At 44.4% G+C, this 20,307-nt stretch overlaps 1 protein-coding gene across 3 annotated transcripts in view; it reads left to right on the top strand.

Annotated features, from left to right (window-relative positions):
- The window catches only part of ELP4 (elongator acetyltransferase complex subunit 4), a 563,638-nt gene that overhangs the window by 185,470 nt on the left and 357,861 nt on the right, over nucleotides 1-20,307 (top strand). For all 3 annotated transcript variants that reach the window (XM_063944452.1, XM_063944453.1, XM_063944451.1), the window contains exon 4: nucleotides 2,063-2,191. In XM_063944452.1, the coding sequence (XP_063800522.1) occupies nucleotides 2,063-2,191 (129 nt within the window). The remainder of the gene's footprint in view (nucleotides 1-2,062; nucleotides 2,192-20,307) is intronic.

The raw sequence follows: 20,307 nt of genomic DNA on the forward strand, positions 1-20,307 counted from the left end.
TAAGGCATATATTTGCTAAAGGTTGATTTTTCATTGATTTCAATTCGATGGAAATTGATCATTTAAAAATTAATAGAATTTTTTTTTTATCTATTAGTAAATGTGTGTTTCAGACCCTGAAACCCAACATTGATTGAGATTGATTTTTCATTGATTTTAAATTTAGAAAAATCAACCTTTAGTAAATAAACCCCTAAGGGTCTGATTGAAAGATGTGCGCAAACCTGATTTCTTTGTAGTTGGATGCTTATCGGTGGTCTTGCAACGGATGACATCTTCATTCTTGTCCATCACATAAGTAAGCCGGGAGGCATTTGATTTGACGGCTGTCGGGATCCCGACGCTCAGCATACCGGCGCTGGAATCCCGACAGCCGGCATACCGACAACTATTTTCCCTCTTGGGGTGTGCCCGCAGAGCGAGCCCGCAAGGGGCTTTTTTGCACTCGCCCCGCTGCCGGCATGATGGCGGTCGGGATCCCGGTGCTGGCATACCGTAGTAGACCGAAGCAGGCCACCATTTCTTGTTAAACACTATGCCATTTCTTTGTGTCAACTGGATTTTGTCTAGAGATTTTGTAACGCATACTGTAGAGGATATTGTAGCCTTAGGTTTACACAGATATTTTTGATGTACTTAAATCAGCTGGTATAAAAGCTTGATACTGTTACCGAGTAGCTGAAATGGTCATTCAAAAATGTTTCAGGCTCAATATAGCCTTCTTGCATTGTGAACATCAAATTAATTCCAGATATATTTTCTACTGCCCAGTCATAAAGATATATATCCGTTGTATATAACAAGAAATGGTGGCTTGCTTATTTGATGGACAAGAATGAGATGAAGACAAATTAAAAGTGACCTTCACCATAATTTTTCTATCCAAGGAAGCCTTGATGTACTTTGGATACCTCTTAAGAGATGTCTTATGCAAAGTTGACCCTATATATAAGTCCAACTGGAAGAATTTATGTCATGTCTCCTGATGACACTTTAAAAACACTGAGGCATTGTCAAACTATCTTCAGCTGACACTGTTGACTAACTAATACAATGTCAAGTATTTCTATTAAACTTGATTTATTAAATTAAACTAATGAAGTCATCAAATCTATTATTGCCTATTACTACTTGTAATACACCCGGCTTTTTTGAATAAACTTCCTTCCTTTAAAAAAAAATTTTTTAACTATGAACTCATTATCCTTCCACTGTAAAAATTTGCCAAACATTTAACATTAGTATAGACTATATTTCCTGAAATGTTTTAAACTTTTTTGTTGATGCACTTTTTGATATAATCATTATCAAAAATTTCAGTCTGAATTTGGAAAACGTTTTTGCTCACAAAGCATTTTGTGTTGTATATCATAAGAAAGGGCATAAAAACACAGAAAAATGACACCGCTCCCACCTCTATAGCTTAATTAGGAGAGCTGCTATGGCGATTTGAGAATATGCCGGTTGTGTGTTTTTGACAGATTTTTGAAACTTTAAATAGCCATATTTTGGAAACTGCATAAGATATTTAAATAATATTTTGAATTTTTCTTAAGGGCCCTACACACAGCGCGATCCGCCGCCGAGCTGCCCTACGGTGGATACGGCCAATGGGCGACGCGGGGGTGGGCAGTGACTGGAGGAGTGAAGTTTCTTCACTCCCCCCGTCACCCGGCTCCATAGCAGTGCAGGCAAATCTAGATGAGATCGTCCATATTAGCCTGCATGCGCAAGCAGCGGGGCACCAGCGATGAACGAGCGCGGGGCCGTGCATCATTCATCGCTTGAGCCTCCACACTGAAAGATATGAATGGTATCTCGTTCATTAATGAACGAGATCGTTCATATCTTTCATTACTATTGCGTGTATAGGGCCATATAGACAACATATATACTCTTCATATACCAAATTTTATTAAAGTCTGAGGTGATGAGGTAAAATCAGTGTGTTGATTTGACACGGAATGACCCCTAGAACCCCTTCAACCCTGTTACTGTGCCAAAGATGCTAATAACTCATTGTTTCTTTTGCAGTTTAATAAAAGCCTTCTTTTTCTTTCAGAATCTTCCAGAACCCCTTACAGATGAAATTCCTAAGCAAGATGACCACAAAAGTGGAAAAAGAAGTCCCGGATTGGGAGATGACGCTATGAAAATAGCTTGGCGCTATCAGAACTTGCCAAAAATGGAGGTGAATCTTGTTATTTAGGTTTATTATTTCATAAATAAATTTTTATTTGCTCGGGAATTAACATTTAAAATGATCAGAGAGTATGGGGGATATTCAGTTTGCCCCGAAGAGACATCGGGAGTAAAAACCCCAATGTTTCTTCGGGTGCTGCGGTCGGGCTATTTGATTAGCTGGGCGGTAACAAGTGCATTTACACTCGTAAACACACAGGTTCAGTGAAACCTGTGTGTTTTCGGGTGAAATGGCCCTGTTCTCGGATGAATACGGGGCTGTTATCAGGGATTTTGCTTCGCCTGTCTGAGGCAGGTGAAACAAAATACCCGATAAGCCGGCACGTGCTAATTAATTAGCCCCGGCGGCGACACATTACACCCGACTTGCTGTCGGGGTAATTGAATATCGGAGTAAGAATATTGGGGAAAGTGTAAATCAATATAAATTTATTAATTTAAAAATTTGTAAAAAAAAAATATAAACACTTTAATGATGCCACCAGCAAAATAAACAAAACGGTACACAAGTTGTCATCAACAAATTCAGCATCACTTCTTCATAGCTATATCTTCATTAAAATTATTTTCATTACCTGTTTAAGGTATATATTTTCTACATGTCAAGGAGCCAATTCAGCCACAATCTCCGGCTTCGGGACTGTGCAGGTGTTTGGGGGATGAGATGGCGTGTCTCCATTTTGGGATCATTAATTGCATGCACAGGTGTTTCTATAATGAGGGCAAGGTGAGCAGAGCACCCGGGGTCCCTGGGTCCAGAAGGACCCACACAGCACACCCTGCACCTATAAATTATACTGACCTCTCCAGAGTCCCGCGGCAGCCACCTTGCACTGCAGACACAGATCATTTGGAAAATGGCCGCTGCAGTGATTTGCGCATGCGTGCTGGAGATATCCCCAGGTACATAGTGCAGGCGCTACGTTCCCAGCGACCTGCACATGCGCAGTACACTCTGGCATAATGCTGGAGTCTACTCACTGCCAGAGATTAGTGGGCCCGCAACGGAAGCTGCACGCGGGCCATCTCCTCTCTTAAAATGCCCCCGATTACATGGTATCCGTCAACAGCAATAAACATGTCCTGGAGTTTGCTAGTGCCATTATTTCAGACGGTTCAGTATCTAGGATAAAATGTAATCGCGTCACAGTTTCGGTAAAAAAAGTTACGTAAAACTGCATAGAAATATTCAGAAATAAAACTTAAAAGATCAAAATGGAGGTTTCTCTGTTTTAGATCAGTCTGCAGCACGTTTCACTGCACACGTCCACTTCTGCGAACAAATCGTGTTTTGTGAACAACTCGCATTTAGGGCCTGATTCTGATTAAGGAATAAAGTAAATGCAAGTAACTGTGCACATTGGTAAAACCATGCTGCACTGCAGGTGGGGCGGATGTGCAGAGAGATGTAGATGTGGGTGGGGTGTGTCCAAACTCAAATTTCAGTGTAAAAATAAAGCATGTGTGAGCTACATCCAAAAGCAGCCAGTATGTACACGCAAAAATCTAAATGGATTTTTACCCCTAGCAGTGCAACAAGGTTTGTCTAGGTGCAAAGCTGCTTGCTTTTTTTTTTTTTCTTGCTTTGTTTTGTCGTTTCAGTATCAGCCGCTAAACCTGGGTAAAGAAAGTGTAGTGGGATGATATGGCAGCCGACCTATCGTTACCGCGGTACACATCACAACGATGTAATGAAGAATGGAACAATCTATCCTTGATTACACTGCACAGCGCCACATGCGATGTTGTCCGGCTGGTTGTGCAGCACGGCCGGACAGACGATATCACATGGAAACGTGCAAATCGCTGATACACACTAGGCGCTCTCAGCGATATGTTTTTCTGATTTGACCGGAAATTATGTTGGGCCGATATCGTCTCAGTGTGTAAGAAGTTTGGCTGGATCGTAAATGTGACCAAATCTGATATATCAGGACGGGGCTCCTACGCAGCTCACAACAAGTCGGTGTGGCCAGATACAGAAATTGTCCTACTGGGTGTGACATCGTCCTCAGTGGGCATCTGAAAGATTCCACTCATATGTTGATCAGGGCCTACTGTCCTTTTATGCCCTATATAAGCTGTGAGCTACACTCAAGTCAGCCTAATTGACTGTCAGAAATTGCAACACGTGTGTCATCTATACATTAGTAACAGAGAAAAAGAGAACATACCCTAGAGGGCAAGCTAACAATGAATTGTCAGAGCTCGTATGTATGTGATTGCTAAACCTCAGTGTTAACGAATCAGAAATGCATCTGCCATAAGGGTCCACACCGTGATAAGAGCTTCACCTAGGTGTATCATAGTACATGAAATATACAGACATAAGTTCTGATCATTCCAGTGCAAATTAGACTTTATAATGTATAATCGGTCACTGTGGGCTTAAGTTTGTTTGTATTACTTACACCATGTTATTAAATACGCCTTATTGCGGCCTAACGTTTATCCCTCAGGGTCATTGACCTCTTAGTCAGAATCTATGAAATAACTGAGTGAAACGCTGGTAGTGTCATTGTTACATTGTTGAAGTTGGGATTGACACATGAGAAGTTGCTCCTGGGCCCATGGGTCTAGTAACAGGCCCGTGGAATGGATAAGTGATACACTTCAGGTGAGGTGATACAAAGTTCATCTTCTAAATGTGTCAAGCTTCAGGTAACATTGGGATTTGCAGGAGGAGACACCAGGGAGGCTGTTAGTAACATGAGAGGATGTGGTGGAAGAAAGGTCAAACTGCTCAGCAGAGAGATTAGAGTGTGTATGACTAGGAGCAGAGTAATTAAACAAGGGAACTTAAGTAATAACACAAAGGCCCTTGGTTGGACACTTTGGGCTTCATTATAGAGACTGCTGAGTCATTGAGACCTCAATTTACAATGAGTTTTCTAGGGCTGTTCTGATTTACATACTGGTTGCACTGTGAGGCCCCATTCATACTGTTCATTATCCCCATATTTAAAAGGAATGTTCTTGTTGTTACTTGTTACCAGTTATTTATATAGCGCACACATATTCTGCAGCGCTGTACAGAGAATATTTGGCAATTCACAACAGTCCTTGCCCCAGTGGAGTTTACAATCTGTATTCCCTACCACATGATTACGCACACACATTCACACTAGGGTTAATTTTTGTTGCAAGCCTATTGACCTACCTGTGTTACGATTCCTGTACTCCAGACTGGAGAAGATCTTATGGCAGAGATCTGAGTACAGGAATGAAATACAGGTTGTGGGAGCTGGAGAGCCTAGTAACCCCTGGCGCCCTAACTCCGTTGTCTCGCCCGTGTTATCAGAAATCCCCTGCGAGACTATGGTTGCTTGAGCCCATGGCAGCCGCGTTCGAAGGGCGGATTATGTCTGCCCAACCCCGATGCCCCCGCAGGTCTTAATGGGAGACAAGGGGAAGTCCGAGACAGGGAGATAACAAGGGGCCCTCTGACTAAGCAACCAAGCCAGGGGTTACAAGCTAACTTAACTAAATCAAAAGGTATGTGCGGACTAGCCGCCAGGGAAAAGGACAACCAAGGATCCACGGATCCGACACTCCTATCCAGCACCGCTGGACACCAGAGTGGATCTTGTGGAAGCGGAATCCTCCGCAAAGCTCCAGAACTCAAAATAAACACAATAATAAATAGTAGCGGGCAAGCCGCAACACACGGCTGCGCCGCGACTCACGAACACCACCAGATGTTAAAGGTGCTCGGTCAGACTCCAGGAACAGATGGTAACTTCCGAGTACTGGATCACTGAGAACAGGAACAAACGAACAGACCGGGACTGGGAACTCTCTCTGCAGCAGAATCAGGCAAACAGGAAGCTATCACCGGCGTCTGTGAGGAGTCCTGGGAGTGCTTTTAACAGAGAGTCTTCCAATCAGCTGTTTGGAGGCTGATTGGATTAAATGCCATGCAGCTGACAAGCTGCATGGCCAGGGAAACAGATGAGTGATAATTACAACATGCCGTGCCGCTGCATGCTACACAGCCAGGAAACCAGTGATGATATAAACTTAGACCCAGCAACGGGGAACACGATCCGACAGTGGCGTCCCCGTTGCTAGGCGCCGGCCGCACTGACGAGCGGACCCTCGGCGCCTAACAGTACCCCCCCCCCCTTGAGGAGGGGTCAAGGAACCCCTAAATCCGGGTTTCTGAGGAAATTCTTGAAAAAATGCCCTTTTGAGCCTTGGGGCATGAAGGTCCTCATCTAGGACCCACGACCTTTCCTCAGGACCATAACCTTTCCAATGCACCAAAAAATAAAGCCGACCCCGGGACAGCTTGGAATCGAGAACCTTCTCAACCACGAACTCCTGCTGACCCTGTACATTAACTGGTGATCTCCCCTGAGGTTTTTTACGAGGAAATCTGCTAGATGAAACATATGGTTTGAGCAAAGAGCAATGGAAGGTATTTCCGATTCGTAACGTTTTTGGTAGCTGTAATCGGAAAGCAACTGGATTGACTTTTTTGATAATGAGAAATGGTCCAATAAATCTAGGACCCAATCTGGCTGAGGTTTGTCGAAGTTTGATATTGCGAGTCGACAGCCACACCCTGTCTCCTACTCTAAAAGTGCACGGCCGCCGGAACCTGTCCGAAAAATCTTTTTCCTTGAAAGCTGCTTTTCTGAGAGCTATGTGCACTTTTTTCCAAATAAGTTTAAGATGAGAGGTCAGGGCCAGAGAGGAGACAGAGGAATGTTGGAAAAATGAATTAGCTCTGGGGTGGAAACCAAAAACTGCAAAAAATGGAGACACATTGGTGGAGGAATGACAGGCATTATTATAAGCAAACTCTGCCAATGGAAGAAACTCAGACCAGTCATTTTGGAGTTTGGCCGAGTACAAACGCAAATATTGTTTTAAGGATTGGTTCACTCGCTCAGTCTGTCCATTTGATTGTGGATGATAACCGGAGGTTAATGATAATTTCATTTTTAACGAAGCACAAAAAGACTTCCAAAACTGTGCAATGAATTGTGGACCCCTGTCAGAAACAATATCAGTGGGTAACCCATGGAGTCTGAAAACATGACGGAGGAACAAGACTGCCAATCCCTGGGTAGATGGCAATCGGGGAAGACCAATAAAATGAGCCATCTTACTAAAACGGTCCACTACCACCCATATGACTGTGCATCCAGCTGACAGAGGGAGATCCACCACAAAATCCATGGAGATATGCGACCATGGTCTAAGAGGAACATTCAATGGCATAAGTTGACCAATAGGCAAAGAACGGGGAACTTTATGCTGTGCACAGACCTGACACGTAAAAACAAACTCTTTAATGTCTTTAGAAAGACCAGGCCACCACACTGAGCGGGATACCAATTCAAAAGTTTTAGCGACACCCAGATGCCCTGCAACTTTGCTATCATGAAATTCCTCCAAAACAGTTGCTCTCAAAAACTCAGGAACAAAAAGACGACCAGCAGGAGTATTTCCCGGAGCTTGATGTTGAAGCAGCTTCAATTGAGAAAAAACATCCTGTGTGAGACCTGCCTGAATGACTGAAGGCGGAAGTATGAGAGTAACAGGACTGTTGTCTTGAGCGGGAAGAAAACTGCGTGAGAGGGCATCTGCCTTGGTATTCTTGGAACCAGGTCTGAAGGTGATAATGAATTTGAAACGAGTGAAAAATAAAGCCCAACGAGCCTGTCGGGCATTCAGTCGCTTAGCTGATTCAATGTATTGAAGATTTTTGTGATCTGTCAAAACAGAAATGGTATGGGTCGCTCCTTCAAGCCAATGACTCCACTCCTCAAAAGCCCATTTAATAGCCAGCAACTCCCGATTACCAACATCGTAGTTGGATTCAGCAGATGAGAATTTCCTGGACATAAAGGCACAAGGATGTAACTCAAGGGAATCTGGATCCTTCTGAGAAAGGATAGCCCCTACACCAACCTCCGAGGCATCTACCTCAACGATGAAAGGCAATTCTGGGTTGGGATGTCTAAGGACAGGGGCTGAGACAAAGGCTTGTTTCAAGGCCTGAAAAGATACTTTAGCTTCACATGACCAATTGGTAGGATCTGCTCCCTTCTTAGTGAGTGCCACAATGGGAGCAACTATGTCAGAGAAAGAGTGAATAAACCTTCTGTAGTAGTTCGCAAACCCTAAAAAGCGCTGAATTGCTTTTAAGTTGGTGGGTTGCGCCCAACTCAGGATGGCTTGGAGCTTCTTAGGTTCCATTCGGAATCCCAGAGGGGAAATAATGTACCCTAAAAAGGATACCTCCGTGACGTGAAATTCACACTTCTCCGGTTTGGCATACAAGTGATTTTCACGTAATTTCTTAAGTACCTGACGCACCTGGGTAACATGTTGTTCTATAGAGTCAGAATAAATCAAAATGTCGTCTAAATAGACCACAACGAATCTTCCCAGAAACTCACGGAGCACATCATTAATGAGATCCTGAAAGACTGCCGGAGCGTTAGATAGGCCGAAAGGCATGACCAGATACTCATAGTGACCTGATTGAGTACTGAATGCCGTTTTCCACTCATCCCCCGATCTGATTCTAATGAGATTATATGCTCCTCTCAGGTCAATCTTAGAAAAAATAACAGCCGAACGTAGCTGATCAAAGAGGACAGAGATCAGAGGCAGAGGGTAAGTATTCTTTACTGAGATTTTATTCAGGGCTCGAAAGTCAATGCAGGGTCTGAGGGAACCATCCTTCTTCTCTACGAAGAAAAAACCTGCACTTAAAGGGGATTTAGATGGCCTGATAAACCCTTTCTCAAGACTTTCTTTCACATACTCATTCATGGCCACAGTTTCAGGACCAGACAATGCATATAACCTTCCTTTAGGCAACGTGGCACCAGGAATTAACTCAATGGTACAATCATAAGGCCTATGGGGAGGCAAAATATCCGCATTGCCCTTGGAAAACACATCCAAAAAATCTTGGTACTCTCCAGGAATATGTGCGGACCTGGCAGCAGCTACTCGGATAGGAAGTGTAATACATTCTTTATCACAGATGGTACTCCATTGTAGAATCTCCCCAGACTGCCAATCTATGATGGGATTATGAAAGGCCAGCCAAGGGTGACCCAGAACCACAGGAACTGCTGGACAATGGGTAAGAAAAAACTCAATCTTTTCAGAATGTAGAGCTCCCACCGAGAGCAAAACAGGAGGTGTACATAGAGAAATAACCCCATTGGATAAGGGACTCCCATCTAAACCATGCATGGTGATACACCTACTTAAGGTTAACTGAGGAATACCTAAGGCCTTGGCCCATGTTATGTCCATAAAGTTTCCTGCAGCTCCACTGTCCACAAAAGCAGAGACCGAGGAACAGAGGCTGTCATAAGAAACTTTAGCAGGAACCAATAGTGAATTATTTGAGGAGATGAGCTGTAGACCAAAGTGAACCCCCTCACTATTCACTTGGTCAGGAAGTTTCCCGACTTGTTTGGGCAACTACGGGCAAAATGTCCCTTACCTCCGCAGTACAAACACAGACCAGAATTTTGCCTCCTGGTTCTTTCTTCCGGAGACAATTTGGAGAGACCAATCTGCATAGGCTCCTCCATGTCTATCGGAACGGAAGAAACACAGGGAAAAGAAACTACAAATGCCCCTTTCTCAGTCCTCCGCTCTCTGAGCCGACGATCTATTTTAATAGAGAGCTCCATGAGTTTATCAAGGTTCTCAGGAGCGGGATACTGAAGGAGGCTGTCTTTTATAGATTCAGATAAGCCGAGGCGAAACTGACTGCGCAGGGCAGGATCATTCCAGCCACAGTCGTTCGACCAACGGCGAAACTCCGTACAATAATTCTCTGCAGGATTCCTACCCTGTCTTAGAGCACGCAACTGACTTTCTGCGGATGCCTCTCTATCAGGGTCGTCATACAATAGCCCTAAAGATTTCAAAAAAGCGTCTACAGACGATAAGGCCGGATCGTCTGTCTTTAAACCAAAAGCCCAGGTCTGAGGATCCCCCTGAAGCAGAGAAATTATAATTCCAACCCGCTGAGCCTCCGTACCTGAGGAAACTGGTCTTAAACGAAAATACAGTTTACAAGACTCTTTAAAATTAAAAAACTGTTTTCTATCCCCAGAAAAACGGTCAGGCAGATGCATTTTTGGTTCAGGGATGACCCTCGGGGAAGTCCGTAACAGATCTTCCTGTGAGCTCACCCGGAGGGACAGATCCTGAACCATCTGGGTAAGTTCCTGAATCTGACTAACCAAAAACTGGCCAGGATTTGGCCCAACACCGGTGGGATTCATGAGGCCGACAAAATTCTCCCTACTGGATAAGTGAAAAAATTAACTCCTGTTGAAATTTTTTCTTTTGTCGGGCCGGTGATAATGTTACGATTCCTGTACTCCAGACTGGAGAAGATCTTATGGCAGAGATCTGAGTACAGGAATGAAATACAGGTTGTGGGAGCTGGAGAGCCTAGTAACCCCTGGCGCCCTAACTCCGTTGTCTCGCCCGTGTTATCAGAAATCCCCTGCGAGACTATGGTTGCTTGAGCCCATGGCAGCCGCGTTCGAAGGGCGGATTATGTCTGCCCAACCCCGATGCCCCCGCAGGTCTTAATGGGAGACAAGGGGAAGTCCGAGACAGGGAGATAACAAGGGGCCCTCTGACTAAGCAACCAAGCCAGGGGTTACAAGCTAACTTAACTAAATCAAAAGGTATGTGCGGACTAGCCGCCAGGGAAAAGGACAACCAAGGATCCACGGATCCGACACTCCTATCCAGCACCGCTGGACACCAGAGTGGATCTTGTGGAAGCGGAATCCTCCGCAAAGCTCCAGAACTCAAAATAAACACAATAATAAATAGTAGCGGGCAAGCCGCAACACACGGCTGCGCCGCGACTCACGAACACCACCAGATGTTAAAGGTGCTCGGTCAGACTCCAGGAACAGATGGTAACTTCCGAGTACTGGATCACTGAGAACAGGAACAAACGAACAGACCGGGACTGGGAACTCTCTCTGCAGCAGAATCAGGCAAACAGGAAGCTATCACCGGCGTCTGTGAGGAGTCCTGGGAGTGCTTTTAACAGAGAGTCTTCCAATCAGCTGTTTGGAGGCTGATTGGATTAAATGCCATGCAGCTGACAAGCTGCATGGCCAGGGAAACAGATGAGTGATAATTACAACATGCCGTGCAGCTGCATGCTACACAGCCAGGAAACCAGTGATGATATAAACTTAGACCCAGCAACGGGGAACACGATCCGACAGTGGCGTCCCCGTTGCTAGGCGCCGGCCGCACTGACGAGCGGACCCTCGGCGCCTAACAACCTGTATATTTTTGGATTGTGGGAGGAAACCGGAGTACCCGGAGTAAACCCTGCAAGCACTGAGAGAACATACAGACTCCACACCGTTTGGTCCATGGTGGGAACCCATGGCCTCACTGCTGTGAGGCTGTAATGCTAACCATTACACCGTCCGTGCTGCCCGTGTTCTGGCTTGCTGTATATGCAAAGATCTAGCTGTCAGCCAAAGTCTTATCATAGACAGCAGTTACCAAAGTGTCACCTGCAGTAAATTAAGGAACAACGGGGGTTATTCAGAGATGGATGCCGATCTTGCTTCCGCAGCAAGATCTGCGTCCATCTACTCACAAATGGGGAGCCGCTGTCAATCACCTTGCAGTCGCATCCTTCTGGGATGCTGCCGCATGGGGAAAACGGGGAAAAAGGGAACGACTAGGCACCAGGAAAATATTGGAAAGTAATTAGGAATGAACCAGCCTGGGACAATGAAAGTGTAATCTGTATCAGAATTGGTATGTCCATATGGTGGTGCGCCCTGAGTCAGAGAGAAGTATACAAGCACATACAGAGAGAGAAAAGAAGACTCTACGGTAAATACCGTATGTTAAATGAGAATACTAAAACATAGCTTTTAATAGAAATGCCATTAAGATAATGTGTGTCTCACTACCTCTAGTTAGAGATGTTATTTGAGATATCTAAATGTACAAAATGAAATAAGTTGGTAGATGCATGCAAATGAAAACAAAATCTCAATGAAGTTTCACACCACTAAATTGGTATTTGTAAATAATTTTCCCCTGGATTCCCACTTGGGACTACGGTACCACTGGATCCCCAGACCACCTTGGCTGATCACAGGTAACCGTGGGATACTGGTGAGCAATCCGGATGACACCGTATTTCCACGGTCAATCAATTTCCAAGCATTTTTTTTTTTTTTTTGTTGCATCTTTGGTTTCACATTTTGTGTCTCCATTTATTTTTCTCCTTTCCATCCCCAGACGTCTGGGGAACATTGTCACTCTGGTTATTGTTATTCTATGTTCCACTTATTCTTTAGTATTAATTTGATGTGCATTTTTCAGATGTTAAAGATATATAATCTGTGCAATATTTGGCATTACAAAGTACCGGTATACTCACTGCTCGATGCAGGAGCCTCCTTATTGATCAATACCTACTCTGAGCAAAACTTTGGCATCAGTCATAATTTATATACTTCTGTGCAGTGTTTTTTTTTTTTTATAGTACAGGTTGAGTATCCCTTATCCAAAATGCTTGGGACCAGAGGAATTTTGGATATCGGATTTTTCCGTATTTTGGAATAATTGCATACCATAATGAGATATTATGGTGATGGGACCTAAATCTAAGCACAGAATGCATTTATGTCACGTATACACCTTATACACACAGCCTGAAGGTAATTTTAGCCAATACTTTTAACGTATACACCTTATACACACAGCCTGAAGGTAATTTTAGCCAATACTTTTTATAACTTTGTGCATTAAACAAAGTGTGTGTACATTCACACAATTCATTTATGTTTCATATACACCTTATGCACACAGCCTGAAGGTCTTATAATACAATATTTTTAATAACTGAGTATTAAACAAAGTTTGTGTACATTGAGCCATCAAAAAACAAAGGTTTCACTATCTCAGTCTCACTCAAAGAAGTCTGTATTTCGGAATATACCGTATTTCGGAATATTTGGATATGGGATACTCAACCTGTAATATTATACCTACTAATTAAGAAACCTACATTTGCATGGCAATTGTCATTAATATCATTTACTCTGTTTCATGCAACTCCGTTCTTCTTCTCTCCTACTACACTTATTCGGTGAACTTTCATCTGCGATCCAGGGCTATGTCTCTGCCTAACGCAGACAGCAGATTCACCCGTCTATAATTTTGTTCCTTTCTTTTCCTTTATAAGGACCATTGTCCTGTGTAATCATATATTTTTTCCAAAAAAATCTTTCTTTCGTTATTCTATTAACCTTTTAGGTGCTCTCTCATTAGTGCCTTATACCAGTTTAGTAACTCTACTACCATACCACACCACATATGCCCGATCTCGTCTGATCTTGGAAGCCAAGCGGTCCTGGCCTTGGTTAGTACCTGGAAGTGTGACCTCCAAGGAATACAAAGTGTTGTAGGGGTTTTTAGAACCACTAGTACGGTACAATCAGCATACACTATAACAGCAGAAGCACCCCTATCTTCCTTTTACCTATGATCGTCCAATATTTAATATCGGTACCATATATACCCAAGTGGGGCTCCCTGGTATGCCCGGCTCATTGTGGCTTTATTTATTAATATAGTTTATCTGTACTGGTCAAGGCGGCGGGATACAGTTTGACTCATGACTGAAAACCTGCAAACCATTATGAATGGAGTATGACCAGAACATATATTATTTTTTAGTAATATAAATTGTGCAAAGCATTGTAGCACATTATTTACAAATACCAATTTAATTGGTGTGAAACTTCATTGAGATTTTGTTTTTATTTGCATGCATCTACCAACTTATTTAATTTTGTACATTTAGATATCTCAGATGAAATCTCTAACTAGAGGTAGTGAGACACACATTATCTTGATGGCATTTCTATTAAAAGTTATGTTTTAGTATTCTCATTTAACATACGGTATTTACAGATTGTGACGAGTGCGCCCACAAAAAGAGTCTTCTTTTCTCTCTCTCTATGTGCTTGTATGCTGCCGCATGAAGAAGGGTCGCGCACGATGGACGTGGACGCTGCCTGCGAATGCAGGGGCTGCATCCGTCTCTGAATAACCCCCCTTACATCCCATAACCATTGTTCTGTACCAGAAACAGGAAATCAAATAAAATTGTTTTTGTTTCTCCTTCAAATAAACTTCAACACTCTGTTTTATTTCACTGTAAGCAACATCTTTAAAAATAAAATAATACCCCTTTTAGACTCAGAGCCGGGAATTTGCCTGGTCTAAAAGCTGTCAATATCCAGGATCTCATCCCCGACTGTGGTAAAGTTTGCGTTCAGACCTACCAAAATCCCAGATTGATGCGCGTTCAAGCGTAAAATCCTGGGATTTAGGTGCTAGTGTGAAAGGGGTATAACACTTGGATGTTGCCCATTATTTTAAGTGTGTGGCACAGCCACTTAATCTAGGGTCACCTTTATACAGGTCTTCGCTGATGCATGAAGAATGCAGTCTGTAGATTCACTAGGAAATAATGGACGCTTTGTACAGATGGTGCATGGGAAACGTACACTCCTGGGAAATGCATTGTTTAAACTTAATTATGAATCTTTACATTCAGGCAGCTCTAATAGGCAACATAGCTCATCCTAAACACTATGGGGGTCATTCTGACCCGATCGCACATTGCACTTTTTTGCAGCCGCGCGATTGGGTCTTAACTGCGCATGCGCTGCAGCCGCAATGCGCAGGCGCATCGTTGTCCAGCGACGGTTGTCGCCGGGCAGCGACGCTTCCTACAAAGAAAATGGTCGCAGCGGCGACCGCAAGAAGATTGACAGCAGAAAGGCGGATCCAGGGCGTCAACTGACCGTTTTCGGGTAGTGGTGAGTCCACCACAGGCGTGTCGAGGCGTTTGGAGGGCCGGGTGTCTGACATCAATTCCGGGGCCTGACACACTGAAGTGATCGCAACATGTAAGTAAGTCTGACCCTACGCCTATCCTGCACAAAACTTTTTTGCATAGAACGGCTGCACAAGCGATCACAGCCTTGCTATGCAAAAATCCACTCCCCCATAGGCGGCGTCTACCTGATCGCATGGGCAGCAAAAAGTTGCTGCATGCGATCAGGTCAGAATGAGGGCATATGTGCATTAGGGGCCTGGTTTTGAGTCGTACGGATCTCCCTTCACTCATGCAAATTGAGCATTTTTGCATACAGAGCACGAACGGCTTGACTAATTTTTGTGCATGTCTGTCCTATTCTGAGTCAGGCGCAACTTGGCCGGATTTGTCTCTCCGTGAAATAGGATCTTTTGAGGGCATGAACTGGGCGGTGCCAAAGCAATAATATGGACCCACCCTGATTTGTGGGCGTGCATGAGAGTGTTGTGGGTGTGAATCAAAAGCTCCGTGTGATTAGTGTTCTTTCCAGGTCTGGAGTGGGGCAGGGTGCCAGGCCGTCAATGGTGCACTGTTGTGCGCCCTGGAAAATAGGATTTTAATTACCTACCGTTAAATCCTTTTCTCGTAGTCCGTAGAGTATACTGGGGTTAATTTAGTACCATGGGGTATAGATGGGTCCACTAGGAGCCATGGGCACTTTAAGAACTTGATAGTGTCAGCTGGCTTCTCCCTCTATGCCCCTCCTTCCAGACTCAGTCTAGGAAACTGTGCCCGAGGAGACGGACATACTTTGAGAGAAGGATAGATAAGGATAGTGGTAAGATTCCGAACTAGCATACACAACAAGAGGAAAGCCAAGCTAACCAAACTTTAAAACAGGATCAGCAACGGCTGAACCAACATTACTTAACCAAGTAACATTGCAGGAAGAACGAAGCACTTGGCGGGCACCCAGTATCCTCTACGGACTACGAGAAAAGGATTTACCGGTAGGTAATTAAAATCCTATTTTCTCTTACATCTTAGAGGATACTGGGGTCCATTTAGTACCATTGGGATGTACCAAAGCTCCCAAACCGGGTGCAAGAGTGCTGAGGTTCCTGCAGAAGTGATTGAGCAAACTGAAGGTCCTCAGAGGCCAAAGTATCGAACTTGTAGAACTTGGCTAATGTGTTCGAACCTGACCAAGTAGCTGCTCGACAGAGCTGTAAAGCCGAGACACCCCGGGCAGCCGCCCAGGAAGAACCCACCGACCTAGTAGAGTGGGCATATAAAGATTTTGGACATGGCAAATCTGCCGTGGAATAAGCATGCTGGATAGTAAATTTGATCCAGCGTGCAATAGACTGCTTTGAAGCAGGGTGCACCCAATCTTATTGGGATCATAAAGAACAAATAGCGAGTCCGTTTTTCTGTGACGAGCTGTTCTTTTCACATACACCTTCAAAGCCCTCACAACATCCAAAGACTTTAAAGTAGCAGAAGTGTCGGTGACAACCGGAACCACAATAGGTTGGTTGATGTGAAACGCAGAGACCACCTTTGGTGGTGTCTGACGAGTTCTGAGTTCAGCTCTGTCCTCATGGAAAATTAAATAGGGACTATTATGAGACAAAGCTCCCAATTCCGACACATGTCTTGCTGAAGCCAATACCAACAGTGCGACGGTCTTCCACGTAAGATATTTTCCGTCCACCTCCTGTAATGGTTCAAACCAGTCCGATTGGAGGAACTGCAGCACCATGTTGAGATCCCAAGGTGCCATGGGAGGCACAAAGGGAGGTTGGATGTGCAGAACACCTTTCAAGAACGTCTTGACCTCAGGGAGAGAAGCCATTTGTTTTTGAAAGAAAATGGACAAGGCCGAAATCTGTACTTTTATGGAGCCCAGACGTAGGCCCACATCCTTACCTGCCTGCAGAAAAAGCAGACAACGTCCCAGATGAAATTCCACTGCAGAACAATTTCTGCACTCACACCAAGAGACGTATTTCTTCCAAATATGATGGTAATGCTTAGTCGTTACCCCCGTCCCGGCTTGGATTATAGTCGGGATTGAGCTTCTTGTTAAGCCGAGAGGCCATCATGTCGATCTGTGGATATCCCCATCGACTTGTCAAACACCTGAACACCTCCAGGTGAAGGCCCCACTCCCCCGGGTGCATGTCGTGTCTGCTGAGGAAGTCTGCTTCCCAGTTGTCTACACCCGGAATGAAGACTGCCAACAATGCCACAGTGTTTCTTTCTGCCCAGAGGAGAATTCTTGACACCTCTGAACTTGCTGGTCTGCTCTTCATTCCGCCCCGTCGGTTTATGTACATCACTGCCGTCACATTGTCCGACTGAACCTGAATGGCCCGATATTGAAGAAGATATGAGGCCTGCAGAAGGGTGTTGTATATGGCTCTGAGTTCCAGAATGTTGATTGGAAGGACAACTTCCTAACTTTACCATCTTCCTTGAAACTGCACCCCTGAGTGACTGCTGTCGAAGTCAAAAATATTACATAAAAAGAACATACAAACTACACACATTATGAGTCGCTATACTTGCAAATACGCGCAGCAAGCACAGCAATATATGGTAACACACGCATTTACACAGACATGCCAGAGAGATGGATTCGACACTTATTTCATGCAGTACATAATTATAATAATATCAAGCGCCAGACATCATGATGATTTAAAATTATATAATGAAGTAATGTCATGTATGTGTATTATTTGAACGAAGCAAGATAGACCTGTCATATTTACTATTAAAGCAACCAGATTAATGTGTAGATTCATTTGATACTTGTTATTAAGTTATAGGACATTGCAACAAATAGTTATGATTAAATGTATAAAAGCTAAAATCACTTTTATTAGAACAATAGATATGCCAAACAGGTAGTGGACAGGAAGCTCAGGCCAGCCCCTTTGGACGTCCCCAAGGCTGAACCTGATTAGCATATACAAATAGACTAGGGACTCATCATGAATGAGTAAGTTCCCTCCCCAAAAAACTAGATAACACATTGCTGATCACACAGGAGCTCAGTTCCTGTTTTGGTCTCAGCGTAAGATGGAGTCCCAGCATGATTTTACAGAGAGAGAGAGACATAAGCATTGAGGGAATGGTATTGTATTGCTGGCCTGTAACTGTATGTATTAACTGCTTGCTGTATGAGTTGTAACTATAGGTATACTGTACATTGTAATATATTGAATCCATATCCTTTTAATAACAAATATATACATCAATGAGCTTTGGAACTCAGATAATGTGTGGGTGTATTGTTTTCTATTATGGGATGCAGTGTTTTGCGATGTACAGCGCACTTTTATCGTATATGGTAATAAGATGCGCCTGGCGTCTGCAATATATATTAGAGCGGGCATTTTAAATATTTGTGAGAAAGCAATTTGGCATTCACACTGCTCCCCAACCTCTGAGGCTTGCGTCAGTGGGTAACAGAATTCAGTTCTGAATTCCGAACCTCCGACCCTCGACAAGGTGAGAAGTCTGTAGTTACCACAGAAGAGAGATCCTGGCTTTTGGCGACAGACGGATCCTCTGGTGCATGTGAAGATGCTATCCGGACCATTTGTCCAACAGATCTAGCTGGAAGGGTCTTGCGTGAAACCTTCCGTATTGAAGAGCCACGTAAGAGGCTACCATATTCCCCAAAAGTCGAATGCACAGATGCACCGACACCTGGGTTGGCTTCAGGACGTCCCGAACCATCGACTGGATCACGAATGCCTTTTCCAACGGAAAGGAACACTTTCTGTGACTCCGTGTCCAGTATAATTCCCAGGAATGGGAGTCTCCTTGTTGGCTCTAGGTGAGATTTCGGAAGGTTCAGAATCCACCCGTGACCCTGGAGGAGTTTGGTTGAGAGACCAATGCTGTCCAGCAACCTCTGCCTGGATGGTGCCTTTATCAGAAGATCGTCCAGGTACGGAATTATGTTCACTCCCTGCTTGTGGCGTATAAACATCATGTCTGCTATCACCTTGGTGAACACCCTCGGTGCCGTGGAGATACCAAAGGGCAGGGCCTGGAACTGGTAGTGACAGTCCTGCAGTGCAAACCGGAGATAGGCCTGATAAGGCGGCCAGGTCGGAATGTGAAGGTACGCATCCTTGATATCCAGAGACACTAGGAATTCCCCCTTCTCCAGACCTGAGATTACCGCTCTCAGAGACTCCATCTTGAATTTGAACACTCGTAAGTACTGGTTCAAAGACTTGAGGTTCAGAATCGGTCTTACCGAACCGTATCGTTTTGGTACTACGAACAAGTTAGAATAGTACCCCTTGTTGAGCAGATGAGGTGGAACTGGAACAATGACCAAAGTCTGTACCAGTTTTTGAAGAATCTGTGAGTTGGGAGCTTTTGGAACTCCAGTCTGTAGCCTTGGGAAATAAGATCTATGACCCAGGGATCCTGTCAAGAACTTGACCAGATCTGACTGAAGAATTGTAGTCGGGCTCCCACCTGACAGCCCTCAAGGCATTGCGGTCCACCGTCATACTGAAGTCTTTGAGGAATCAGAGCCTGGGCTCTGGTCCTGAGCACCTGCAGTTGCTGGCTTGCGTGATTTACCTCCTGCACCGCTGCAGGATGTAGAAGCACCTCTGGATTTGCCCTTTAAACTTGGCTGTCCGAAAGCTGAACAAGTCTTCTTGGCTGGGGGGGCTGCGGAAGTAAGATACATAGACTTACCCGCAGTAGCTGTGGAGATCCATTTGTCTAGTTCATCTCCAAACAAGGACTCTCCTGTGAATGGTAGGTTTTCCACGCTTTTCCTGGAGTCCGCGTCAGCAGTCCACTGGCGTAGCCACAAGCCCCTGCATGCCGACACTGTCATAGCAGTGGTGCGTGCGTTAAGCAAGCTTATCTCTTTTATGGTTTCCACCATGAAGTTCATGCAGGAGTAAAACACCATCCCCCCTAGACAAGGAATCTAACCCCTCAATTAGGTTACCTGACCATTTAGCAATGGCTTTAGTGATCCATGCACATGCAATAATGGATCTTTGGGCCACCCCAGCAGCTGTGCACAATGATTTGAGTGTAGTCTCAATTTTATGATCAGCCATGTCTTTAAGTGGAGGCTGCACCAGGAACAGGCAGTACAACCTAGAGACTGATGCGTCCACTATCGGTGGATTTTCCCATTTTTTCCTATCCTCCAGAGGAAAGGGAAAAGA

Source organism: Pseudophryne corroboree, chromosome 11, assembly GCF_028390025.1.
Source record: "Pseudophryne corroboree isolate aPseCor3 chromosome 11, aPseCor3.hap2, whole genome shotgun sequence".
NCBI lineage: Eukaryota > Metazoa > Chordata > Amphibia > Anura > Myobatrachidae > Pseudophryne > Pseudophryne corroboree.